The sequence below is a fragment of the Aulonocara sp. 'chitande type north' Nkhata Bay genome, linkage group LG18, assembly GCF_057382095.1.
Source record: "Aulonocara sp. 'chitande type north' Nkhata Bay isolate Kocher_YH1m ecotype deep benthic linkage group LG18, A_spYH_male_GT1.1, whole genome shotgun sequence".
Lineage (NCBI taxonomy): Eukaryota > Metazoa > Chordata > Actinopteri > Cichliformes > Cichlidae > Aulonocara > Aulonocara sp. 'chitande type north' Nkhata Bay.
The window spans coordinates 11946711-11973853 of record NC_141361.1 but is presented as its reverse complement, the minus strand read 5'-3'; the positions used below and the strand labels follow the sequence as shown (position 1 = coordinate 11973853).

The 27143-nt window shown below is 40.1% G+C and overlaps 2 protein-coding genes and 1 long non-coding RNA gene across 4 annotated transcripts; 1 reads left to right on the top strand and 2 right to left on the bottom strand.

Moving 5' to 3' along the window:
• Positions 1 to 1808: 1808 nt before the first annotated feature.
• rab31 (RAB31, member RAS oncogene family) lies at positions 1809 to 12634 on the bottom strand. The gene is made up of 7 exons (XM_086270767.1): positions 12426 to 12634; positions 10096 to 10175; positions 8881 to 8962; positions 6758 to 6829; positions 6337 to 6443; positions 4659 to 4768; positions 1809 to 3791 (listed from the first exon to the last, which is right to left on the bottom strand). The coding sequence occupies exons 1-7, from the start codon at positions 12459 to 12461 to the stop codon at positions 3694 to 3696; spliced, it is 585 nt and encodes a 194-aa protein (XP_086126893.1). The 5' UTR covers positions 12462 to 12634; the 3' UTR covers positions 1809 to 3693.
• On the top strand, positions 11866 to 18932 carry LOC147308096 (uncharacterized). 2 transcript variants are annotated; one of them, XR_015125949.1, is made up of 3 exons: positions 11866 to 12462; positions 16020 to 16269; positions 16417 to 18932. It is a non-coding gene; the product is annotated as an uncharacterized LOC147308096 (long non-coding RNA). The 2 variants fall into 2 exon arrangements; XR_015125950.1 differs by having other exon boundaries at positions 11869 to 12462; positions 16484 to 18932.
• Positions 14541 to 25025, bottom strand: ralbp1 (ralA binding protein 1). The gene is made up of 10 exons (XM_086270766.1): positions 24849 to 25025; positions 22609 to 22911; positions 20074 to 20505; positions 19635 to 19984; positions 18967 to 19128; positions 18077 to 18208; positions 17638 to 17748; positions 17436 to 17557; positions 16457 to 16577; positions 14541 to 16284 (listed from the first exon to the last, which is right to left on the bottom strand). Exons 2-10 carry the CDS (start codon positions 22856 to 22858, stop codon positions 15982 to 15984), a joined length of 1983 nt encoding a protein of 660 aa, XP_086126892.1. The 5' UTR covers positions 22859 to 22911; positions 24849 to 25025; the 3' UTR covers positions 14541 to 15981.
• Positions 25026 to 27143: the final 2118 nt, after the last annotated feature.

The following is a 27143-nucleotide window of genomic DNA, read 5'->3' as shown; positions in this document are numbered from 1 at the left end:
TCTAGCTGCTCAAAAATTCCAGGTCTTCTTCTTTGTTTTTACTTTTCATTTCATCATGCTTATAATGCTTTTCATTGGTGAAAAGTCTGATATACAGGCAGGCCAGGTCAGCACCTGGACTTTTCTCCTACTAAGGCAGTAATCAGATTAGCATAGTCTGAAATATGCAAAGCTTTCCCTGAAAGAGGACGTCATCTGGATGGGAGCTTTATGTTGCTCTAAAAAGTGTATATACCTTTCAGCAGGGATGATTGCTTTTCCACCTGGAAAAAGGTGTGCGAGCTCCCAGTTACACAAGCATTAATTCCCAGACACAGACAGTGATTTCTGGAAGTGTTCCTGAGCCCACGTAGTGATTTCCATGACAGAATCATGACTGTTTTTAAGGCAGTGCTGCTTGAACGCAGACTGGTGACCTACTGCCAACTAACCTAACTAGTTTGAAAATCTTCCTGCAGCTGTTTCTTTTTTAGTTAATACTGAAGTCAGTGCAGAAAAACACCAACTGGTTGAGGAGAACTCTTTCTAAAAAAGAAAAACTTTTTTTATTCGAGAGATGAAACTTAACACATTTTGGGCCATCATGTGAGCGTAGATGAAAAGGGGAATGCTAAAAAGGGGAATTTAAGATGCTATTTGCGAGGAATCCAGGGATTTTGTGCAGTGTGTGTACTCATTGTGAACTATTAATATCTGAGGCTTGCTCTCTTAGAGACCATTGACAACTGCGATCCATCACTTTTATGGGAATTGAGGACTTCTCCTCAGTAAGCTGTACTGAATAGGACGCAGTCTACATGTGATTTGAGGTGTTTAAAGCAGTTCAGAGTGTCACGCTTGTGCATGTTCAGAAATAATGATCATTTCTTGCTGTTAAAGATAAAAGGTTGTTCTATAGTGATATCGGGTTTTTTAGGTGAAAGCCAGACATTTGTTCTTCCCTACCAGTATCATGTTCAGACATTTCCATAGGACTCCAGTATAAGGTGGTTTAAATGAGGCTGCATAGAGTGTTTTCACAATGTCAAGATGTTAATGTCATGATACAACCCTCTTTTAGTGACTGCATCTTTCTCACTCATTTACCTATTATCAAAACTTAATAGAGATCTTGAGAAAAGAGGCTTGTTCGGTTCTAAAAATGAAAGGTATGGGTCATTACCAACACCTTAAGGGTGGTTAAAAGTGAAAGTACTGCGAGACCTCATTGGTGTCATAAGCCACTGTTCAATGACGATCCACATCAGTGGACAGATGGCCTGTTTTACTCCTCTTTCAAACCGTTTGTCTTCTCAGTCTAAAGTTTGAACTCTGGCATCCTTCAAAGAGTGGCCTTTATCCTTTAGATGCAGATGTGTAGCTCAGTCTTGTCCTGTCAAGGTGGCTCTTCTACGCTGTGCCATGCATTTATGGAATAGCTGTTTGTTTTCTCCAGTGAGAACACTATGATACTTAGCTTGTGTTTGGGAGTTTTGTCTTTGGCATGAACCAGCTTTTGTCAAGTGTGTCGCTGGGTCTGAAGTGTTCTGGGATGTCAAGCTTGTTGGCTAAAATTCTCCAGTTTCTTTGACAGCAAGCGGGATTCACCCCCTTTTACTTTTACAGCTGAAGAAGACTCTTGGATGATTGATAGATCAAATATCATCAGTTCAGTTGCCTCTTTGTTTTCAAGCTCTCTAGACTACTGGATGACTGAGAAACTGTACAGACATCAGCTTAGTTTGTAATCCTTTGACAGTGTTTGAGATCTTTGATGACACTTCAGTATTTCATTATTGGAAAGAGTAAAATTTGAAGAGAAATTGAATCTTCACTTCTTTATTACATTGATTAATATACAGATGTTAATCTGGTCTATAGAGTAAACAGAGAAGCATGACTGCAGCATACAGTATGAGTGTGACTGTAAAGGAATGGCAGTGTTATGTATATATTTGGTCAGACATGAGTAATTAATTCTAACAGTATGCACATTTTAGCCATGTCATACATTTTGTTTAGAAAAACATACAAAAGGCACTTGTGTCGCCATCTCAACACACAAAAGGGGGTCCAAACAATGCGCACTGAGAAATCCAGTCTACATTGTATGAAGGTTGTTTTCAATCATAACTCTTCCAGCTGATATAACTTTGTTTATATCTGGTACTAAGAAGCTCTTAAGTTCATTTCAGTTTTCATCTTAAGCCAATTACTGAGTGGTGCATTTTAGTGGAAGATTGTAGTCCCATGCCGCACACGTGCTCCAAATTAACCTCTGAGCTAAAAAACTGCGTCATATACCTAAAGGTATGCACCGTATGTTTTTCAGATAAGCAAGGCCACACAGACTAGAAGATTTCTGAATGAAGGCTGGTATATTTTCCCATATATAGGGCGGTAAATATCATTATATTTATGGCATTACAAAGTCAACATTTGATTCTATTATCCCATCATACCTGTTGATAAAAACTGTACACGTTATAATGTAAATAAGTAACTCAAGTACAAATGTAAACTACAAATGTAAGCTATGACAATGCAAAACTAATTGGTCAGTATTGTAATTAATTTTCATGTTCCTTCAAATAATTTCTCCTGTATGCTGAAGTTAAGGAGAACTGCAATAGTTAACATTTTTACTATTAAAGCAACTCCCAGCTGATACTGTGTAAATATGCAAAGTGCTGCATGATGAACGGTTTAAACGGTTAGGGCTGCGCTCCCACAGTTCTTTTAGAGTTTGGTTAGTATATGCAATATAACAGCTGCACACATGTTTAAAGTCAAATAGATGCAGTTCTTGTCTCTTATCAACAATACAAAAGTGACCCCTTTTACAGGTAAAATGCATGAAAAAACAAAAACACGACTGGCAGCTGTATACAGTCGTTCCCTGCAATGAAATCTCAATACACTTCAGCACGTAGAAAACATCTTTAACAAATCACTATGTAAACAGTTCTAGCATTGGTCACAGTGTTTCAGCCGGGGGTGTCATGCTGTAATTGTGATTCAAGCTGTTCCCACTGCAGCACTACAGTTAAAATCTTTCTAAAGCAAATGTGCGTGAAAAACACGTGAGGAATGTAAACCTGTCGCATTTGAGCTACAGAGATAAATGCTCGTCTGAGTTTGTTCTTAACGACCTCTTACTTAAATGTGGCACATGTGCACAAATGCTTCATGGGTGGAGGAGTTAGACTTGCTAAAAATTGATATTAAGAATTTCAATGTGTTTAAGAGCCACAGTGCTATAATAGTCTACAGAGAAGGAGAGTGATGAAAACAACTATTAAATTCCTGTCTTTAGAAAACACGTCAGCTCCGCTTGTTTTTAATTTGTGCTCAATTTTAAAGTCAGAGTATAAAATGAGTTGAAATTTAGAATGAGCTTCTGTATGTATCACACCACACAGTAGTTCAGCCAGAACACCACCTGAGGGGGACAAACTGAAGGCTTTCTGCTTCATGACTTCAGCAGATCTGAAACTGCTAGGAATAAATTAAATAAACATGCATGTTAAAACTGGTGGATTGACGCATATAATACTGCTGGCAGGTTTTTCTGTTTCATGTTGCAATCAACCACACGTGCAGGCCAACTTCAGTCTGCTCACTGTGCTGTCACTAGGGTAAGACGCCGTGTGGATTGCTGTGCTGGTGGGTCCTTAGTGCGGAAGGAAGTAATCTTATCAGCCGCTGCTGGTACTAGCAGCACCTCCTGGTGGATGGAGCAGGCTGTCGTGTGAGTTTAAAGGAATCATTGCTGTCCACCTCAGAATTTTCCAGGGGTGGAATTTGTTTACCTAAAAATACAGACATTTAAAGAGATTCCACATCAGATTTAGTCATCTTAAGCATACAAAGAGTTTTATAAATTTAGCTGAGTTGTATTTGGCATTGCTTCACTACTACTAAAATTAAGGCAGAGCAGTTTTTTTGATGACCACATGAAAGAAAGGAGTTTGCTTAGCTTAGGATACACAGCGTTGAACCAAAACATCCCAGCATCAATTAGCCGGAATAAAAATAAAACTTTCACTGTGTTATATTTGATTTAAAATGTATCCCCCACATTATGGCAGAACCTTAATGCAATTAAAACAGAAAATGTGCATTACAAACTGCATGTTTCATATCATCATTTGGAGTCATGCTGTGTTGCAGGCTCCAGGGTAATGTAGAGTCCAGGTTTATTTGGAACTGAATAATTAAAGTCAGAGATTTTTTTCTGCTTCCATTCTGAGCACAAACAAAAGATACATTTAAAAAAAACTGTCTCTTGTCACATTTATCCACTTTGTTAACTGATCATCCACTTCAGGGTCTATTCTAGCTGTCATACTGCAAGTTGCCAGGTACATCCTAGACAGGACACCCTCAATCACAGGGCCTGTAGCCAATCTAGATTCGTTGACCTAACAAATCCGTTTTTGGACTATGAGAGGAAGCTGGAGTTCACTAGGGTATTAACATAGACTAGTGTTTAACATGACCAACAGTTACTTTCACTGAAATGCAGACAAGAGAGAAGATTTTAGAGCTGATCCGCTCTAAAAGTGTAGTTACTTTTCTGGGGAGGTGCAGCAGGCTGCTTAGGCCACTCTAAATCAAGCACAAGACAGGACACACTAGTACTTCTGATGGAGAAAACAAAAAGCCACAAAACCTACTGATTTTCTGAAAGAGCTCCTCAACATTGACAGCATTTCGGGCACTCGTCTCAATGAAAATAGCCGCAATTGATTCAGCAAACTCCTTAGCTTCCTTCATAGGAACTTCCCTGTAAAAAAGATGAACAGTTCAGATGGAAAATCTGCATTTTAATTAGTCACTTTCACCAGTTGAGTTTCTAACTGGATGTAGACATGTTTTTTTTTTTCAGGCCTGACACTTCTTCTCACCTCTGATTGTGCAGCTTCCTCCATTTTTTTTAAGGACAAACTGCACACCGTGCCAAAATATATCGGGGTTTCAGCTTATAACACTTTGGGAATCAGTTTGTTGGGGTAGAAATGCCATTTTATGCCTGTCAAATTGTGTTATCTTTGCAATCTCTCATGAATTCAACTAAAAATGTTAACAAAAGATGTATATTTGTGACAGGCTGCCAGTAACAAAATGTCTACAGATACAACTGAAAATTGTTTATTTGCTAAGTTGTCTGTAATGTGAAGGCAACACTTAAAAAAGGACTTTTTAAACTTGACTGTTTCATAGGTCAGTGGCTCAACAAAGTCAGTCCACTGAAAATAGTCAGGTACAAGAACGTACAAAATGTACAGAAATAAAGTGGCGACTCCACACCTTTGCACAGTATTGTGTGACTTTACTGCACATATATTGTTGAAGGAAGGGATACAATAAAAGAAGACTTATAATTGGGACCAGAGTGAATAATAACACAACTTCTTCATCACTAAACATAAAGAGAAAGGTCATGTTGCTGCTTTGGAACAAATAAGACCTTTGAAGTGATGCCACAGACCTCCAATAACAGGGGTGTCAAAATTATTTTAGTTCATAGGCCACATATATATTTTAGTTTGGTCTCAAGTCTGTCAGGCAATAAAACAAAAATAGAAGTACTTTCTGAAAACGACCACAATTAACGAGCTATTCATTGACAGAACATGTGACGAAGAGCCTCAGAGATCAGTCTGCTGTCAGTACAAAGAACCCCAGTGGTTGTAAATTCAAGAAATGCACAAGTCCTTGGCTTAACCACCTTACTTCAGTGTGGTATGACAGGACGTGGCTAGACGATGATTCAGATCTCTGCCCGGATTAAGTTAACAGTTGTCCTGTTTCACTCTTAAAGACTTGCAACACAATACTTTGTACTTCTTCTCTGCAGTTTGCTCACTGTGAAAATCCCTCAACTTTGGACCCCTTTTGAGGTAAATTATTTCCATTTTCACATTTGTTTGTTAACTCAGTCTAACAGTGTCTGTAGAAACTTTTTTTAAACATATTTGCAACAAAAGAGATGAAAAATTGCAGCTTCAAAGAGACAAATTCAACAAACTCTGTTCCAGATGGACCCAGTACATTAAAGAGCTGAGAAGCGATTTTATTTAAGTGACTCTCCTTACCTAGGTAAGCAACTATAAGGTGGACATCACACCAAGATTGGATCAACTGCCTCCAGTTAGAGAAATACAACTGGGAACTATTACTTACATCTTCCTACAGTTTTGAGAAATTGAAATTCTGTTGGATATGTTGACCAACAATGTATATGGCTATCTGATCTTTGTCCCCATGTATGTTGTAAAGTTCCTTCTGTACAAGATCACCAATAAAAACTACAAATATAAAAAAAAAGAGAGATGAAAAAAAGAAGCCCACCTGATGTCTCCTAAATCATTCTTATTCCCTGCTATAGCTACTACAATGTCTTCTGGACCGTGTTCCTTCAGCTCCTTCACCCATTTCTTCAGCGTCTGGAACGAATCCTGGACAACAAGAAGAAATTGGGGTCAATCCTGGGATAGATCGTTTATGAGAATATGCCCAGCAGTTTTTTTCCGTCTCCTGTCATATATTCATTGCTTTTTTTTCCCCAGACGAGTTTCCATTAACAAACCAGGAAAGAATGACATTTGTAGGTCATGAAACACAGCATCTCACAGTGATGGAAAAGTAGCAAAAATTCTTCACTTACAAATGTTCAGGACAGCTGTTACTGATGTTTTTCATTTTTTCCAGGGAGCTAACAGCCCTGACACTTTAACCAGTTTAGCAATAGTAAACTTGCTGTTACACTTACCAGTTTAGTAATGTCATAGACAATGACAGCAGCAGCCGATCCTCTGTAGTACATAGGAGCTAACGAGTGAAACTAAAAAAAGACGACACATTTATATTAGTTAGCATGATTGATTTCATTTTTTGGTATATCACACATAAATATGATCCAAAGTGCTCAGTCTATGATTAATAAGGGGGAAAAAAAGCTTATAAAAGCCTGGCAGAGTACTATGCCCATACATTCTTACATGATGAGTTTATGGAAACAGTTACTTCCTCAAGTCCCCAGGCCTTTCTAACTTTTAGCAGTTACCTTCACTTTGACTTGACAAACTGTGGTAGCTTGTAAAGAAATGCTGAATGTAAAAATCACCTCACTAAATGTTAGCCTACTGCAGATAAACGATGAGTGAACGCATCGGCTAATAATGTACCAACACGTGCCAAACTTTGAGATCATTTATAAACAGTGAATCCAAAAACGAATGTCAATTTAAGAATAAATATCACACTCAGGTTATATTCTTTTACATTTCCTATACCAATGTATGGCATCTGTATCAAAATTATTTCTATTTTGTACTGAAGTTACTGTTGGTTTCTCTTATCAGTTAAAACCGGCACCATTCCCTTAAGCTTGCGCAGCTTTTCTTCTCCTCTGCACAGACACATTGCTCAGCAACTATCATCAGTACAACTATATATCCACTGCCAATGAGAAGAGAAGATACAATTCATCTCAAAGTTGCAGCAGTTTAGTTAACTCAACAATCATAAAAAAAAAAAGTCAATCGGTAGAATGGTAAATGGCCTGTATTTGTATAGAGCACTTTACACATCCAGTCATCCACCCATTCAAACACTGGTGATTTCAAGCTACATTGTAGCCACAGCCACCCTGGGGCGCACTGACAGAGGCGAGGATGCCGGACACTGGCGCCACCGGGCCCTCTGACCACCACCAGTAGGCAACGGGTGAAGTGTCTTGCGCAAGGACACAACGACCGAGACTGTCCAAGCCGGGGCTCGAACCAGCAACCTTCCGATTACAAGGCAAACGCCCAACTCTTGAGCCACGATCGCTCGTATGTATTTTAATAAAGTAGACAATGTGTGGCCAATTAAATAAGAAATCAAATGAGTGCATCATTTCCGTTTTAAAAAATTCATTACATTTATGGCTTGCAGAAGTTTATTTTATAAAACCCTTTTCAGTTTAAAAACATTATCAGTGCCTTCAAATAACATATTCCAGTGGTTCTCAAACTGTGGTCATCAATCAGATATCCCACCTGCTGTGAATGTTTTAATGCAGTACCTTTGTTATTATTATCACTTGTCACATCCTGTTTATGACAGTTAAAATAAATAACATTCATATAAGAAATAAAATTGTCTCATGTAAACTATATGGTGTTAAATAGGCGTATACTATTGTACTTTAATGTTGGTCATAAGGGTGGTATTCTAAGAGCCATATATTTTATGAGGTGGTACTTGTTTTGAAAAGTTTGAGAAACACTGACATGTTCAATTATATTTGGTATCTAAAACCCCAAAAATGTCAGGTAAGGGAAGCGTGTGTTTAAACAAGCAGATGGTGTTTGAATGATAATAAATGTAGAAAAAAATATTATGGCATGTTTTTGAAATTATATTAATTACTCAGACGTCACAGGTTTAATCAGCAAGCTCACAGTCATGATGATAACACTACACTACAGTGACATCAATATTTCAAGAGTGTCCACAGTTGTATTGTTCACAGATGTTTACAATCAGCACCACTGATCACACAAGATCAGTCGGTCAAATGTAATAATAGAACGCTCACAGCAGAAGTCCCAGCATACTTTTTTCACACATAAGCAGGAAATGCTCGCGTTAGTTTTTTCCATGCAGTAAGCAGGTTTGGCAAGCTTCAGCTATAACCCACCTCCCCCTCTTAGCCATCAAATTAATCACCGTGATGTCTCATGACCTTTGAACTCTTGTGTCAAGCATCCTGTTTCATAACCTATAAATATCTACCTATCACGAGTACCAGCTTTCTGATGCAAAGTTTAATGGAAAATCAACATCACATGTGTTAACTTAAAGCTAACAGCGAGTCCATGCGGAGTTTCTGTTGCGTACACTTACCCGTTCCTGCCCAGCTGTATCCCAGATTAGAAATTTGTGTAGCTCATTTCCACATGGCACTGTCTTGGTCAGGAATGACGCTCTGTGGATGATTTAAAGCATTTCACAACAGCTATTTTTTAGGTCACTCTTTAAAAACAAAGGGAAAAAAATCTGTGCATGTCAGCAGGAAAGTAAGAACACTGAAAACAAGTATGTTTGGGACAGCATGTTTGTTGCTATAGAGGCATGTAAAACCTCCTTTATTTCAGTGTTTATTGCACCAAGTACTAAGAAAACTATAATTTTTAAACAATTCTACAATCTTTTTGCCTTAAAGTGTTACTCCAAAGTGAGGGTTTTTAAAAAAAAAAAAAAATCAGATGCAATGACATAGTAAAATCAAGGTTTTTTCACAGGCTTACAGAAGTTGGAAGGTGGATTTGCAATTATTCATTTGAACCCATTTTCCCATAAGTTACATTTTTTACACTGTTTTCAACCACTACTCGTACCCTATTTGTGCATTAAAGCTTGCAAACACTTAACTAAAATTTGTACTTCAAAAATGTAATTAAATCACATATTTGTAATAAAATGAAAACACCTTATGAGAATTATTGGAGTTGTGGAGCTGAAGCAGGATGACTCCCGCGTGGGTTTGTCTTTATTTCAGTTGCTAAAGTTTGTTTAGAATAAGCTATGTGTTACCTGCTGAGGTTTCCCTTACAGGAAGGAGACCTTTTGGCTGAGCTGTACATGTTCTACATTGTCTCAGAGGTTATGACTATCACCAATCCGCCCAATTTTACTGTGGACTAAAGAAATATTAAATAGTAATAAAAGTCTGTTAAGTTTTAACAGTCTGACAATAGTGTCTTATGCAATTCCTTATATGTATATATAAGTATTCAGTTAAGATAAAAGACCCAAATGAAATAAGGTACATTCATTTTTATCTCTTGAGTAATCAGTTCTTCTATAATTAGGTTTAACTTCTGTAGCTTATAGACAGTTCATAGGATTATCAATCTACCCATTAGTACAAATGATGTGGATTGAGATCACTAAAAAACACAAGCTTAACTTGAGCTTGAGCATAGTTTCATTCAGCCAAATTACTGATTAACTGGCTGAATCTCCCTGTACATTTCTGTACATCTTTACTTCAGCTTTGTGTCCAAACACGATTGATTAGTTTCCTGCTGCTTAAGCCTTCTGCTGATTAACACTCACCCTATGGTTGGACTTATGTTGTGATCGAAATGATCCTGGACAAATCGGCAAACAATGCTGGATTTCCCAACTCCAGTGTCCTGCAAACATCAATCAGTCACAGGACATGCACACAAAGAGTGAGCGGTCACTATTGAACCTACTGGATTATACAACCATAGCAAATACAAGAGTATGCAACAGCAGTATTTAAGTCATTAAAATGATAACGTGAAATTATCCAGTAACACACGGTGTATGACTCTGTGTAACACGTACTTTCACTTTAGATTTCTTAAATATATTTTGATGGTAAAACTTTTGTACTATAATCACTTTTACTTATTAAGGGTTTTCACAATGAATACTTCACCTGCATTCTTACTAAGGGCCAGCAGGGGGCAACTCTTGTGGTTGCAAAAGGTTCCAGCTGTAATCAGCATCTTCCATGCTAACTCCAGGTGAGCACAACAATCTGCTAGCCACCAAAGCAATCACAAAGAGGCTTTTGTGCACAGCGTCCTCTTTGCGACTGATTTCACCTACTGTAGCAACAGCCAAGCAACCTCTGGGAACTATTCACCAACCACTCTGGGAATACACATTTTCCCTTGCAAACAGTGGCTATATCATGTCCATCATCATCCGAGATAATACCGGTATACATTTTTTTACTGATATCACAGACTCACTTCCTACTTACAGACTCCATTTAGTAAGTTGACTTTTCAGAATATACTAATTGCCCAACACAATCACAAGGTGTTAGCCAAATGAGCATGTGGTTCACAGAGAGAGCCACCTCTTATTAGTGTTGTGCAATACTGCAGATTTTAAGTAAATACAAGGCCAGTATCGCTGTTACCAATACCGATACTTCTAACTTATAACATCAACTTATGTAGAGAAGAGTGGTGTGTCATGACTTATGAGATGAATCACCATCAATTTGCAAATTCTGAATACATTTTATTGACCACAGTAATTGGATAACACAATAAAACACACCTTTCAGCTTTTTGTGTATCTTGAAACTGTGTTTTTTGGAGACCTGGAACGTAATGCCCTTTTGCCCCACTAGCACCTACTGGGCTCAGCATGGCTCAACTCAATTCGGTTTTTAGGTGGTACTCAGTTGTAATTGAAAACAACTGAAAAAGAGTAGAGTTGAGTCAAATTGGTACTATTGGAAAAAAGGCGCAAGTGTGCCTGTCTCAAAAAGACTTCTGTTGTTTAAATGGGTTATAGGGTAAAAATAAAATAGACATTAAAGTCTGTTTTATCCTTTCCCCAAAAAGTCATTTAATACAGTTCAATGGACTACATACTGAATTTAGATCATAGAAACTAAGTATCAATTCTATCGCACTAGTATCGATACCAAAACCAGTGCTGGTATCATTACTACCGATATCTGGATAGACCCCCCCCTCTCAATTGTTACCTCTGATTCCAAAAGACCGACATGTCAACAGTAATAATGCTCAACTCATTGTATCTACATTAATCTTTGAGTCTGTCTATAATTTAAACTCTCATGCAGTCCCACTTTTCATGTAACACATCTGATGAAGAAAATAGGACCCCCCACCCACCCACTTCTTAGTCTCCTAATGTGGCACCCCATTTTTTTAATCGTATAAACACCCCTGTACGGTTTTATGTGACTTTAAATGTGCATAAAATCTGCTCCTCCCGCTTGTTATAAGCATGCAGAGGTGTAACAAAAGATGGGTTAAGGTCAGCGTATGGTTGGGCTGACTCAAAAAAATATTTTAGTGAGGATGTCAGGGCCCTGAGGAGGTATGCGAGGGCCTAAAAACCTTATGAGGCTCTGAAAAGTTCCCAGCTCCCGACTTCAACATCATCGATAAAGCGACAGTTTGCGGTCCAAAGCGCTCTCGCCGTCCCTGTCACCGTTTATAAAGACAGACTGACGTGTTTCGCTAACGCAGCAAGAAATCTAACGGCTCGCTGGCTCCGATGATGACGTAATGGCTGATAAACTGTCAGAGCCGTTATAAAGTAAAGATTTATACTACACAGCAGAGCTTAATCTGTTAAGAACTACAAAATACATGCGAGAGGACATACTCAAAATGACTGCCGACCGATGAGGCTGGTTTTAAGCCAACTACTAGCTACTAATATTAGTTAAATTCCCAACTTATTTCACGAAGACGACAAAGAGTTCTTTTAAATAAAATACCGGAACTGACAAAGTACCGACTCTACCATTAAGTTGTAAACGAGCAGCTGTTAACATCAACATGTTGTCGGCTTTTTCAGTTTCGCAGCAGACTAAAGGAATTTGCCCCCAAAACGGATCAACAAAAACATCAACCACTTACCCCTAAAAGGCAAACCTTGAGCTCCCTTATAGCCATGGTAAGTTTTGGAAAGTTTTTAAATCATCATTTGTCAGTGTACACTCAATGTATTTCTTTCTTCATGCTTGAAACTCTATTATTTTCCCCTCTTCTTGGATAAAATAGAAACCCAGCCCCTGATACAGACAGACATCTCCACTAAGCGGCTGACAAGGCGCATAAAATACATTTTACAACATCCGGCAGTGACTTTCAAAATAAAGGTATCTTACAGCCGTTTTGGCACAAATAATGCGAAAAGGCTCCAACAAACAACTTCGTTTGCAATTTTATCTCTGCCTGTCAGTTACATGTTTATATTTTGAAATAAGAGATGAAAGATTTTAGACCTATTTTACCCTAAAAAAAACAGTGTTCTTTAGTTAAGAATAGATAAAAGTGCATACAATGGTCTTCAGTTCAATGAAAGTATAACAGGACCGGGAAATGTCGGTCTGCTCTTAACATATTTTTGCAATTAACTAATTTAACCAAAGACAATGACGACTGTGACAATGATGTTTTTGTTTCAAAAATAAAAGCCTAAAGTAGGATCATCACACAGCCGGCTGTGCCCTGGCAGCCAAAAATGACTGGGCTCCAGCCCAGTAATGGCTACCAGGCTTGGGTGGGTTTTTTGTAAGTGGGCTTGGGCCAGTTTGGACTGAGAATTGGCAGAATAAATGCACGCACACTGCATTAGGACTGAAAAACCGACCAAGGTTGGTAGTCTGACTTTTGACAAGATAAAGACTTTGTTCACTTTCAGCACCCAAACTACTACCATATATGGGCCAAGGCATTTCTTATAAATCAACTTGATTTTGGCCATTAAGGTGCCAAGCCGTTTTGTATACCTGGCCAATCTGTTAACATACTTTACAACATCACGAAACAAAGAAAGATGGGGAGGGCACCGAGGAAAACTGACAGTAACCACAGAGTCACAAGCTATGCAGGTTTCTGTGGTACATGATAGAAATGACCACAAATAAAAGAAAATACAACCATCAAGACTGAATAAGCTACTTATAAGGCAATTCTCAGTCATATGGTCTTGTGAGTTGTGATTTTATTATTTTTCATAGAAGAGTGAGGAATGACTGTGACACAGTAAATGTTGCAAGAAATCTATGGTTAAAAAAAGAAAAAGAACACCAGGTAAGATGGATGCATGGATCCATCCCCCACCTTCTATCAACAATTTAAGCTGCTGCTGTTGTAATAATGAGGGGAATCTTTTCTTGGCACACGCTGGGTGAAGAGAGCATCTTTGTAACCACAACCTAACTGAGTATTGTTGCTGACATGTTCATATCCTTATAGACATCCCTTTTTTTAATCTCTTTTTTTGTTCACTGTGCTCAGATGTCTCCAAATATCTCAAAAGTCACCAGATCTCTATTTCATAGAGCACCTTTCAGATGTGGTGGAACAGGAGACTCAGCCAACCACTCAACAGTAATTGTGTGATGCTGTCATTATCTTTATGGTTAAATTTTTCCAGCACCTTGTTCAATCTGTGCCATGAAGACATAAGAATTAAGCCAAATCTAAAGGAACAAAAATGTTACAACCTTGTAATAACAAGTTGTACCTAATAAAATGCCCAGTGAAGGTATGTATAGCTCTATGGTTAATATTAATTGTATATCTATAGAGCCAACATTTCCTGAAATGCAGTAGACTATGTAAATCTACTCTTTTAAATTACAACCATTGCTTCCTTCCAAGAGAAAATGGTCATTATGTTATGTGAATTCAAGTCAAGCTTTAATTTTGAAAAGACAGTTCCTAACATCCGTTGTTCTCTTAGTTTTTTTAGTCCTACTTGACAAGCCTAGTTTCCAAATCGGAAACCAGTTAAAGCCCTGACCAAAAAAAGAAAAAAAGAAAAAAAGCTGGGTGGCTCCACTATCTCTTGAGTAATTTGTTTTCAGAGTCAAAGTCCAGCTTTCTATTCTCTCAGAGATGCTCAGGTTTGTATTTAGGCAGATACTGTGTAATGGAAAATGAGAAGTACTAAATATGGAATACATGTCCAGCCAGACATAGTCGAGTGAAAAGGTAAACTTGAGGAAAAGAGACAGTGAGATAATTATTTTAGACTGACACTTTATTCTTCACAGCATTACTGTCTGTAACAATCAGCTACAAAAGCTCAGAACAATATGAAAATAACCTCACGAGAAGCTTCTGAGCCTGTTCTAGTTTCATGGAATCGGGAGTCCAGATGAGATTGCATGGATTTGCCTGTGACCAAAGCAGGGCAGTCGCACTCGCGTAACTCCATACAGGTTATTAATGGTAAAAAAAGAAAAGAAAACAACAACAAGAAGACAAAACACGAAGAGCTGAAAATACAGTATGTTTGCAATTTTACAATAATATACAGAAAAAGTAAATCAGGACACATCTCTGCCTTAAATATTATCGAACAATGACATTAGGTTGCAGCAGACACGGATCAGCTGTGAAATGAAAGGATTGAAGAAAACCTCCACACATGAAGAGTACAAAACAAAGTGTCTCCACCCATATAGGAAGCAAAAAATAAATCATCAGCACAGACTTGTTACATCCTTATTAAACTGGACAAATATGATCTCCCGCTCTTCCTCGTTAGTGCAGCGCAGGCAAAGGTAACTGAGAAGACGACTGCACTACGGAGCAAAGTGTGGCCTCCAGCTGTTTGTCTGCGTTTTGCAGCGATGAACACACATTTGTTATTTGGCTGTTCGTGTTTTCATCCACCGGTTAGTTGCGAGGTGCAACACTTCTCTGTATGAATCTGCCGTTCAAAAAAAGAAAACGAACCAGAGACTCTACAATATATTTATTTGTATATTTATATATTACTAAAAAGCTGCAACTTAAAATTAATGTACTTCTTGAATAGTCATCTGTGTACTTCAGAATACTACTTAAATATATAATATATAGATAGACCAATCATAAATTCTTCATCATTCAAAAAGCTTTTGTTATCAGTGGTTCTCTGGGGCATCCTCAAGTTATGGCACAGTGGTCTCTATCCAAAAGAAAAAGTCAAATTTGCATCAAGGTAAGGGATGAATCTGAGCGACAGGGACTGATGACATTTGTGGTCTAGTGATCGCTTCCTGACTTGCTCACCAGTGAGAAATAATCTACAATCTACCCTCTCTTACTCTCATTGCCTTCATTTCCCCTTCCTGCCCCTTCCTGCCCCCTTCATACAGGCTTGGCACGGCATATTTGAAAACATGGTCCCTGCTAGTCTCTTACAGTGGTAGTCAGTTGTCCGCTACACCAGCTAAACCTAGCATTTGTTTGTTTTTTTCAGGGTGGTTTTTTTGCATGAGGATGTGAAAAAGAAGGTTAGGACACCAAAGATGATATAAAAGGTTTTTCCTTGTCTGCCACTTGGTGGACACGGTCACTAATGAGCTCTGCAATGTGAAATCTCCAGCAGGATAGCGAGCAACGCTGCAGGACAACTGGCCCACGGTAGAGACGAACACCAGCACAGACGACCATCAAAAGCATCACAGAAGTCTCACATGTTGGTGTCTCTCTTGTCTTTGTTTGGTGAAGGCTTTGATGGATCCTTAGCTGCCTTTCCGTTGGTGGTGGCAGCAGCTGCATCGGCGGTAGGAGCCACGGCAGCAACGGAGCGCTTGGTTTGCTCATCGCTGCGGGCCTCCGGGCTCGGCTGTGTGGGTGGAGCCTGCTCGGCTGGCGGCTGGGCGGTCAACTCCTGCTGTAGCTTGTGGCTCTGCAGGAGGCGAAGCTGAACGCGGAGCTCCAAGATGGCCTCCTGCTCCTCGTGGATGGCCTGGTTCAGGTGAGTGTTTTTGTTCTTCAGGGCAACAAAGTACACATTCAGAGTTAGATCCTGTAAAACTCCAGCCAATACTTTCACTATTACCAGAAACAAAAGCATGCTGAGCTTCTGGAATACGAATAACCACAATTTTGTCAAACACCGCAGGACCACCGCAACAGGTAGTGGAGGCTGGATGCTTTCTCACCTCTAGTTCCTCGTTTTGCTTCTGCAGATCTTCCAGTATCATCTGCAGCTCTTCCTCATCCTCGCTCTCACTTTCGCTGTCTGATGAATACTCCTCTGTCTCGCTGCGACCCTGCTGCCGACTGCGGAGGAACACAATGCTGGCTTACTGCTAGGATCTAATGTCGTGTTTTACTTCATGGTCCCATAAACTTGTCTGACCACATACACGGTCTTAAAGCAACTTAAAGCAAGACTTAAAGTGGCTGCCGAATGTTGACTGGTTCACAGGTGAGCTGGAATAGAGCAGGGAGGGATACTGGAGTTCACTGGGAATGGGAAAAAAACTTCAAAGATCAAAATACAGAGTATTAAAAGCACAGGCAGTGGCTGCAGTGGACACTTTTCATTGCTTTTAACACTCTGTTTCACTTCAGCTCTTTGTGTGTTATCACTTTGCTCTCCTCTGTGACTGGCTGATGGACCAACAACAGCACAAGCAAGAGTGGCCCATAGACCCAAGTAGCCCATACACCTGTTGGGCCACATACTTGTATAATGCCTCTATCTGGCAACAGAGCTCACTCCAGGCAGACGGACAATCCCTGGACTTGAGTGGACAGCGAATGCACCATTTCTGCTCGACCATAAAACCAGAGGGAAAACATCATGTTTTTCTCTCAAACAGGCTCAAATGTCATCAGGGGTATTGCTGCTAATGAGGAGACATTCACAGGGGTTCACACAATGCAATGGTACCAGAGTGTTGTCCTGAAAACAGCCCAATATGGTCCTTCACGCACAAATCAAAGGACACAACAAGACATCCACTGAGGGATCTGAAATCAGCAGTCACACTGAAAATGATCTAAAGATCCGCAAGAAAATGTACCTGACTGGGACATTGACCACTTTTACATCAGGTATAGATTATAAATTTTACACTTCCAACACTGGAACTCTTTGTTCACACCTCATATTTAATCACTGTCCTCTTTTACCTCTGTATGTCTGCAATCTCTGCCCGCAGCCTCTCGATTTCCTCCTTCTCAGTAGCAATCTGTCTACGCAGCACCTGCTCAAGAGAGATCAGCTCCTCCTGCTCCGTCAGGATCTCATTCTCCTGATTATCGAGAGAACGAGAAGACGTTTAAAGGTTTTCTTGGCAAGCTGTTGATCGATGTGTTTTTATGAATTACTCACCTGTGCTAAAAGGAGGTTGATGACTTCCTCTTCATTCTCAGTCATCTCCTCCTTAGAAACGTCTTCCTTTGACAGGCTTGCTATCTCCTGGGCTATTTTACTCTCGCACTCCTAAAGCCCCACGGAGAGCAGACACATACAGCACAGTTAGAAAGTAGTTCTAGTTGAAATAACAAGACAATGCTTTAATCTTGGTCGATTCATCTGCATTTGCCTTTTTGTTGTTACTGTGTAGGGCCACATTATAGTTTATTAAGGACTCCCAGCTCAATTTAATACAGACTAAAGAAACAATCTTACTGCTGTTTCCTACCTTAATGAAGGTTATAATTTCTATACATCTCAGAAGAGGTGGAAATTCAAACCCTCACTGGTATTACTGGGTATACGAACAGCTATTGTATCCAGAGAAACATAAATACTGACATAGACAGATTACCTGACGTTTGGCCTCCCTCAGTTTGCGTTTCAGAGCGGTCAGGATTCTCTGAACCTCCCAGAGCCGCTCCTCTTTGGACAAGTCCTTCACCCCTGCCTGCAGGTCCCGGTGCAGGCAGTTCAGGAGGAACTCCTACACACAAATACCTTCATAAATATTGGCTGAAATTTACTTGATGACAACAATCCGCTCAAGACAAGTAGAGGAGCCAAGCACATTTAAAAACGTAGTCAATATGAGAATAAAAAAGTCCAAGTATTAAGTAGCAAAATAAACCATATAATCTTTTTAAAAAGGACAGTCTGAGATTCACGCATAACCACTTATAAATGACAAATAAAGTTAGTTGCCATGGATAATTAACATGATTTGAGCATCATAGGACAAAAAAATCTACAATAACTTTTCAGTATATTCTAAGTTAGGTGATCTAGGAGGGATTGAGATGTGTGAGCCTCCTCTGGGATGTTTTATTGTTTTGGAAATCCAGGCCACGAAGGAACATTTTTTAATGTTAAAGAAACAGCTTCAGCCGAGAGACTGGGGTTCAAATCGACAGACTAAACCATCTGAAGCTGACGTGTTTTCTGGCATTTTCTTTTATATACAGGTGAGTTCTGGCACACTGAGAAACAAACCCAAGATAAAGATGTGTACTGCTGACAAGACACTTTAATATAAATAGAAAAGGCCTTAAAGCTGCATTACTATGTTGTAACATTTTAAAACCTGCTTTAAGGGAAAATCATCATCTGCTTATATTAAAAAAAATAATTTCCTTTTGCAGCAGATATTAAGATATGAAGCAAAAGAAGAAACTTTTTTTTTTTAAACTCATTTGTTCAAACACTAAAATAGGCAGTCATTAGTTGCCACAGGACCGAACCCACCTGCCGTCTGATCTCCTCTTTGATGCTCTCCTGGGTCTCGGGCAGAGCCGGCATCGTCGCCATGTTGGACCAGCGGAGTGGCCGCACCACTGGCTTCAAGACTACATCCCCAAACAGCTCCTTCACGTGGGTGAAGAACATGTAAAGGACACGATTCCCAATCTGGAAAGGAGGCACACGGATCACCAGAGGGAAACGAGCACAAAGCTGAATTGTATCTGCACCAGTTCCTCCACAATACAAATTCCTGCATGTTTATTTAGCCTGATTAAACTGGCCCTGGACTGTGCTCATTAAGTGGGAGAAGTATTTATTTAACAGAGTTGTGGCGGCTGCTGCTGCTGGTTCAGAATAAGTGGAGCACCAACAGAGATGTCCCCTATGGGAATAAATTAGCTTCACTAAACTGGGCCAGGGTTTCAGAGATGAACTGACTCTTTGATCCAATAAAATTTCACTGGTTTGTTGCTAGGGGGAGGGTTGTTTTGTTTTTTTTTAGCTATATCTGAGCCTGAGCCAAAGCGCCACATTATTATTTGATGTTTAGTTTGCCTGTTGCTGGAAAATTGATGTTCTCTGCCCCAGCTCATGATCTTCTTGCATATTTCTTCCCTTTCCCATGTAACGGTGCATTTGCATTTTCACTGATTGATCTCCTTCCCACTGACCTGTATGGTGGGGTTAAGGACGATGGAGATATTCTGAATATTCATCTTCGTCTCTGCCTCCCTGGCAATGACGTGGTCCATGTGTGTGACGAGCCAGGACAGAAGCAGTCGGCTCTCCAGCGGCACTTCGGTCAGCAGCCTCTGAAACTCCGTCACCTTTTCGGCCTCGACCTGCCGACCGCAAGCATCCTCGAACCACTGGGCCAAGTCTCGACCGAGTATGTTTTCGGGCAGCTCGCGGAGGTACTGCTTCAGCAGGCTGGCGACCGTGTGAGGGTCATACTCCTCCAGGCATGGGCACTCCTCTCGGTCATACGCAGCTTTCAGTTCATCTACTTTGGACTTCATACCTGAAAGAAAAAAAAGAGCCAATGTGAGTAATCAGAGACGTTGTTTAAAAAAAAAAAAAGGAAGAAGGTAGAATCAAAATGTTTGATACCTGAAACCCGGTAGATGCCCTCACACTTCATCCCATAATTTTCAATGTAGTCCACACACTCTCTAAAGATGGCTGGTAGCTGGATGCCATCATACAGAGCTGTCCTCTTGATAGCTTCAGCCAGCGGGGCTCCAAAGATGGGCCTGAAGGTGGGGGTCTCCACTGGGACCGGTTCTGCCTCTGTGGCTGGTTTCTTCTTCTTCTTCTTCTCCTTCCACTGTTTCACCACATCTGCAGCTGTCAGGTCCTTTGACTTCTTATCCTTGGCTTTGTCCTCTTTGGGACCCTTCTCTTTCACCTTAAAATCCTTTTCTTTCTTCTTGGAGAAGCTCGGCTTCTTGAACACGTGGATTCCCTTGGAGCGCTTCATTTTGGACGGGCTCTCTGCTTCGTCTGCCGAGCTGTCCTCCTGGAAGGCGGCGTATCCTTCCGCTGTGAAAGTAAATAAAGAGTAGAAGAGGCAGAAATCAGGTTAGATCTGAAGGGAGTAGCACCTCTGTTTTCTAATCTCCGTCCTATAACCGAACTATGATAGCAGCGAAACAGAAAGAGGAAGAGAAACGGGTGAGAGAGAGAAGATAGCAGAGGAGGGGGAGAATGAGGACTAGGAAAAGAGGTCAGCCACTGATTTAGCATAGCTCCCACTGCACCTTACAACGCTCCTCTCCAGAACAGCTCACTCTAAGCTTTTTTTAAAGTGATAGCGAGGGGCCCCTTGTCACTTTCAACCTCCTAATTTTATCTACGCTGGGTTTCCCCAAGAATGGGCTCTGCGTATCACACCGCTGCCTGAGACACACCTTCACTGGGTTCAGTGGGTGTGTGCTGAATCTGTCCATCTCTTCCTCTCTCCCACCATATCCTGGTGTAGGAGCTAAATCCAGGCATGGAAAAATCATGACACAAAGTGGACGACGGTGAAAAACATCCCCAGCAGAGGAACATTTCACACCACTGCAGCCATCAGGATGGAAACGTGGGAGTAGCTCGCCTCATTAGTACTGATGTGACCTTTAGCTCCCTCGGTAGCTCCCAGTTGTTAAAATACAAGGTTTGAAATATTCTACATTTTTCTCCTTGTTGATGAATAACACAGCCATGTGCCGCCCTCTAAAACATATATTAAAAAAAATGTTGGAATGTTTTTGAAAATGTAATCTAATCTTTGGCTCAATTAAACTAGATTATAGGGTTTGTAGTGATTTCTATTATGTAAAACCTGTCCTGCTGCGCCTGTGAGAACAACATCTGACAGCTTTTTATTACCAGACTTCATTTCCTGGTTGTTTGGAAATGGTTGCAAAGCTATAAAATCGTCCTTATTTCATAAACCAGCCCAAGTCTGATTATAAATGTGTGTCCTGTTGTGTTCTACTGTTGTCAGTATTTTCCGTTTATCTCACTGTTTTAACCTCTTGGTCTCAATTCAACTTTATTTATATGTTGCCAATCATCTCAAGGCACTTTATAATGTAAGGCAGAAACCCCACAATAATATAGATAACTCAAACAACCTCCTTTAAGCAAGAACTTGGCAAAAGTGGGAAGAAAAAACTCCCTTTTAACAGGAAGAAACCTGCAGCAGAACCAGGCTCAGGGAGGGGTGGGGCCATCTGCCATTACCATTTGCAGGTGAGGAGGAGACAGAACAAAAAAAGAAAAACACTGCGGAATAGAGCAGGCGATAATAAGAACTAATCATTAAAGGGAAAGTGGTGTATAAACACAAAGTAAGTGAAAAAAAGGTATTGTGAAGTATTTTGAGAGATGGGTGTCACAGTTTAGCACCCACTATAAAAGCACCTTTTTCTTTCAACTGTACAGTGTACTCTGTTGGTTGCCATAATACTACAATGCAATTAGAATTAAGGTGCTACTACAGTTTATTGCATGATAACTCAAGCACAAGCAAACACAGCGATAGTGGTGATAACACAATCTATACTGCAGAGTTGGATATACTCAGTAAACTCTGGCCACCCTGCTTGGCTACCGTTACGTGGAAACACGAGGCCTTTTATGTAAACTCTGGACAACATCAGAGTTTATGTCTAATCAGAACTCAATACTGTCTGAAGTCGCCTTTTCCCACATAGCACACAGCAGGAGACGATAAGAGGGAAGTTCTCACTACTGGAGTTTAGATTAGAATGTCCTCAGTGTACACACTCACTCTCTTTGAAGTCAGCAAACAATTAAGTTCTTTGTTCCCAAGACTGGACTTCAGTCACACTTTGTGTTAGGGAGCTAAAGTTTAGATGTTAGATCTAACATTTGGGTTCTCATGTGCACGTTTTTTCAGGTAATGCCTGGAAAAGTAAAAGGTTTTAGAAGAACCAGATTATCATATTTCCACATCCAAGAAAACTGTTTTTTTTTCTACACAGGTATACATATTTAGATCACCTGGTGCTAAAAAACTTTTTCAAAGTGCTATTTTCAGAGTCAAAAATAAGCCTGCAATCTCAAATAGTTCACTTGTGCTATACTGTCCTTCCCTCCCTCAATCCATGTTTCCCAAAAAAAGCATCTTACTCCTTTTCTCCTTCTTCTTGAACTTGTTCTTCTTCTTGCTGTGCTCTTTGTCATCGTCGGAGACGTAGGCGTCGGGAGGCTCGTGGTGATGTCCATCGTGAGGCGGCGATGGTTCCCCGGTGCGGTACAGCCCGGGGAATTTGGTGGGGCTGATTTCCTCAGAGCTCGGGGTGCGGGCCACGCCCCCGGGGTGCTCGGCCCTGCGCTGCTCTGCGGGGCTGCTACTGGGAGGCAGGAAGCACTCGGTCATGGCTGCTTTGGCCTAATCACTCCTCTGATTCACACGTCACCCCTCCATCACATCTGCAGTGGGCAGAAGTACAAAATTCTGACTCAAACCAGTGTTTCAACTCATTGTTCAAAAATCTTTTCTACAAAAACATCAGTAATTGTGCACCTTTTCAGCCATATAATCAGACTAGAGCACTTAGCTCATTTGTTAATGTTGTAGTTTAATCTCAGGACCAGTGACTTAGATATATCCTGTGGATACCGTATGCTGTCTTTTACAACCTGTTCGGTATAACAGAGCTTAATTTTCTATGTTAGAGCACACTGCAACGATAGAAATATGCTTTCACAGCAAGGCAGATAAACTCAAAACAGAATCCAATCATTGTCAGAGAAGTATGTCTACCACCAAAAACAAAGATCAAGTTGTTAAAGCGAACAACATAGTTATAACACAATTTACCGCTTAAAGTTAAACATGTTTAACATAAGACTTTGCAGACAGATGAGAGAATGTATGTAAAATAATCACGATCTGTAACCGATCTTTAGATGTTAAGGTAGCAGAACAGTAAAACAAGCTGGAACTCTTTCCTGTGTTGTCTTCCTTTGTTTCTAAACAGTACGATGATAATCCCTAAAAAAAATGCAACTGCACCAGTAATGTCCACCCACCAGATGGGGCTTCTGTCATTCAAACAATCCCGCATCCAACATATCAATCCAGACAGCTGGAGTAGGAAAAAACCAAACGATCACCTCACCAGTCAGAGACACAGTGACTTATCTGAAGCTCATCATCTCACATTACTGTAAATCATGTGATGGGCTGTATGCAGACAGCTACCTGAAACAGCCCAATGGCTGTCCGCACTGTGGACGGTAAACAGAAAAAGGAAGTGCTGAGTACTTCCACATGTTTAAGGAAGTGAGTTAAATTACGTGACTGCACCTATTGATTCTAAGGTTTTGTAGGCTGAACATCATGATTATTATAGTTAACTAAAACTAGATGTGAAAAAGAAACATGTTAGGTAACTGGGATATAAAATAAGAAATGAAACCTTAATCTTAAACCAGTCATGAGTATCTATAAAAGGAGATAAAAGAAAATAAGTGCACACAGGAAATGTCAAGGTTATTTTTCCCCCCCTAATTTAGTCAATTCTGAAGAAACATGAGGAGGCTTCAGCGCAAGTGTTTGGGTTTTTTTTTTAAAGACTGTGATGTTTAGATGATTCATCAGTGTTGTGTTGGTCTTATCAGAGCTACTTACAAATACCCATCATATTACATATATAAAAGACTAAGACTGAAACAAATAAAAGCTACACATAGTTCAATAGTAAAGACCAAGCTGAAGCTGGCAAACCTACTCTGGAAGCTAGTCTACAACTAACCTGGTCTGACAAAATGATCGTTTGAAGACAGACAACTGATGAAAAATATACAGGTATGAAAACTATGTTTAACATCTCCTAGATGATGGACAACAATACATAACAGAAATTTATTTAGGGTGCAATGAATTCACGTTTTTCAAGAAAATAAGCAGCCACATGTTCCTTTAAAGTATCCTAAATTAACTCTGGTTGCAAACAGATTATTCAAGCCTGACTCTCTTTTAATCTTCCTTCGCTTTGGGCAAATTAAATCACCATTTTCTGCTGGGTTCCTTAAAAATGACGTTAGAACAGCTGGCTACTTATTATCTGCTCATTTGTTTAAATGGCAAGGTTCGTTTCTGTATCTTCGATGAATTTACAATCAAACTGTCACAGAGAGCTGCCCTCCTGTGAACGTAGGGCCCCATATGCTAACGACAGTTCAGCTAGCTGCCATCCTGCTAAGCTAGCTGGTTAGCCAGCCTATCAGTAGCGATAAAAACCGAAGATCCGTCCAAACAAAAACCAACATCTGATACACAGTTAGCTACAGATGGTAAACTATATTTGCTAACCGCTGCATTATGTTTAATCAGGCAAAACACAAAAGGCGAGAAACTTTACCAAGTACTATCCCGTTCCGTTTATTTCACAGTATAGCTTCCGGCTGCCTGTATACCAAATAAACCCATCTGCGCTTGCGCTCAAGCACAAGTGCGTGTCGGGAAATGGAGTTAAACGCAAAGAGAATCGTGTTTAACTCAAGTGAAAGAAATAGTGAAACATCTGTGAGGGAAAACAGGAGAAATATAACTGAGAAATATCATGGTCCTCTTCTTCTTGTTTCATGTGTTCCCTTCATGTTACCCCATCCATAGCATCCGCCTCTATCACACCAAACCTTTGTCTTCAAACTGCTCAACCTGAGCCGTCTCTCTGATATACTGATTTCTAATCTTGTCCATCCTGGTCACTGTCAGTGAAAATCTTTTTATCAAATCCACTGTCTCCAAACCATACACCATATGAGAACCCGCTAGAATCTTGTAAACTTTTGCTGCTTAAACCCATCTACCTTCACTGTTATACCTGTCTCCCTCTCATTCACGCACATTCTTCTCTCAAGAGCATACCTCAACCTCTCCAGGCTCTCTTCCACCTGCTCCCTACTCTCACTACAGATCACAATGCCATCTGCAAAAATAGTCCACAGAGACTTCTGCCTGACAATCACCCCTGCAAACACAAATGGCCACAGAGCTGATTCCTGATGTATCTGAAATGCTTGTTGCAGACCTCATTATTGTCTGGCTCCACATACATGCCCTGTATTGCCCTGACATACTCACATTATTAGCATATGTTTGCCTCTATAAGCTTACAATGGCTCATTCTTCTGTCATTAGGTAGAACTGAAACTTACATCAATGCACAAAAAAAAGATAACCACAAGTACATACACACATACATATATATGCCTTGACTAACACATATTTTCCTCAGCAAGTTTGTTGTTACTGTAACTTCCAAAGAGCAGTCACAGCCTTCGTTTCAGTCACAGGTTATTTTAAAGCATCTCTTCTTTTTCCTTAATCTTCCATCTGCCTTTGCTTTTCCTGAATGCAGCACAGAACCTATCCCAGCGGTTCACACACTGCTGTGCTACAGTTATGTCCATAGGTGTTTGGACAATGACACATCTGTTTGCATTTTTTAAACAAGGGTGCAGACATAATCTGGCCATGAAACTGCTAATTAATTACCGTTGAGTGTCAGAAAAGGATTAGAGTGCGTGCAAAAATTCCTTAATGTTTATTGCAAAACTTTTTTTTTCATTCCCCTGAATTACAGATTAAAGTAATAATTTATAAAAGAAACATTAATTTATATTCATTAAGACTGCAAACCAGTCATGGAAACCATAAACTCACCATTAAAGCATTTACTCATTTCTTGTATCAAGTCAGAAGTCACACCATTTTCATAGACTTCAATATAAGGATTAATGCAATTTTAAGGCATGTCTGCCAACATCCAGAAGCTACTTCATTTTTTATATATAGTCTGTTAGCAACACTCTGGCAAAGTAAGTGGTAAAAATACACCTAGTAGTTGGTAGAAGTGGGTGCTTCATTTATTTGGAGATCCTACCACAAACTTATTTTCTTTATAGGTTTCCTGGCTGAAAACAGTCTGGAACTAATGGCGTATGTTTAGGCTGTGGTATCGTTTTGATCTTAGCCACAAGTTCACTGCTATTCAAGCCAGTGTACAAGAGAAACTGTCAAACTGTGTTTTTAAAAAGCAACTAGAATCTAAATTTGGTGAAACCACATGCTATTCTCAATCATGTGTACTTTCCCCGAGCGCTGCGGTCGGACCCAGAAGACTGGTGGTCATCCTCACATATGAAACACATTATCCCTCTGATGATCTTTGTTGGCACCGTCGGCTCCAAACCACACAGCTGCAGTGGTGAAATGAGGTCGTGATTCAATATTTAAATAAAAAAAAAACAAAAAAAAAACAAGGCTTCATTGTGTCGGCCGGTGGAGGAGTCTGTGCAAACTGCTGTTGCATGCCAATTGGGAACACAATCAGTGATAGGGCACCCTGCTGCCTTTTGAAAATGTACTGGCATTACAAAGAGCATTTGTGTGTGGCGGTGAGAGATTGGCATCGGTAAATGTTCCCTTCTCCACCCACCCTCCCCACACCATTGCTTGCATGAGACGGTCGGTGAGCAGTGGAACACCTGTGGACCAGAATGGTATAATAACAACTTTGTTTCCCCAGGAAATGATGCGTTTCCTGACTTGGGCAACAGAAGAGCTGGAGACAGGCAACTAGGAAGACAAATATTTACCATTTCACTCATGCCATAAGCTTTTCACACATTTTTTTCCCCCCCCTCCCCAG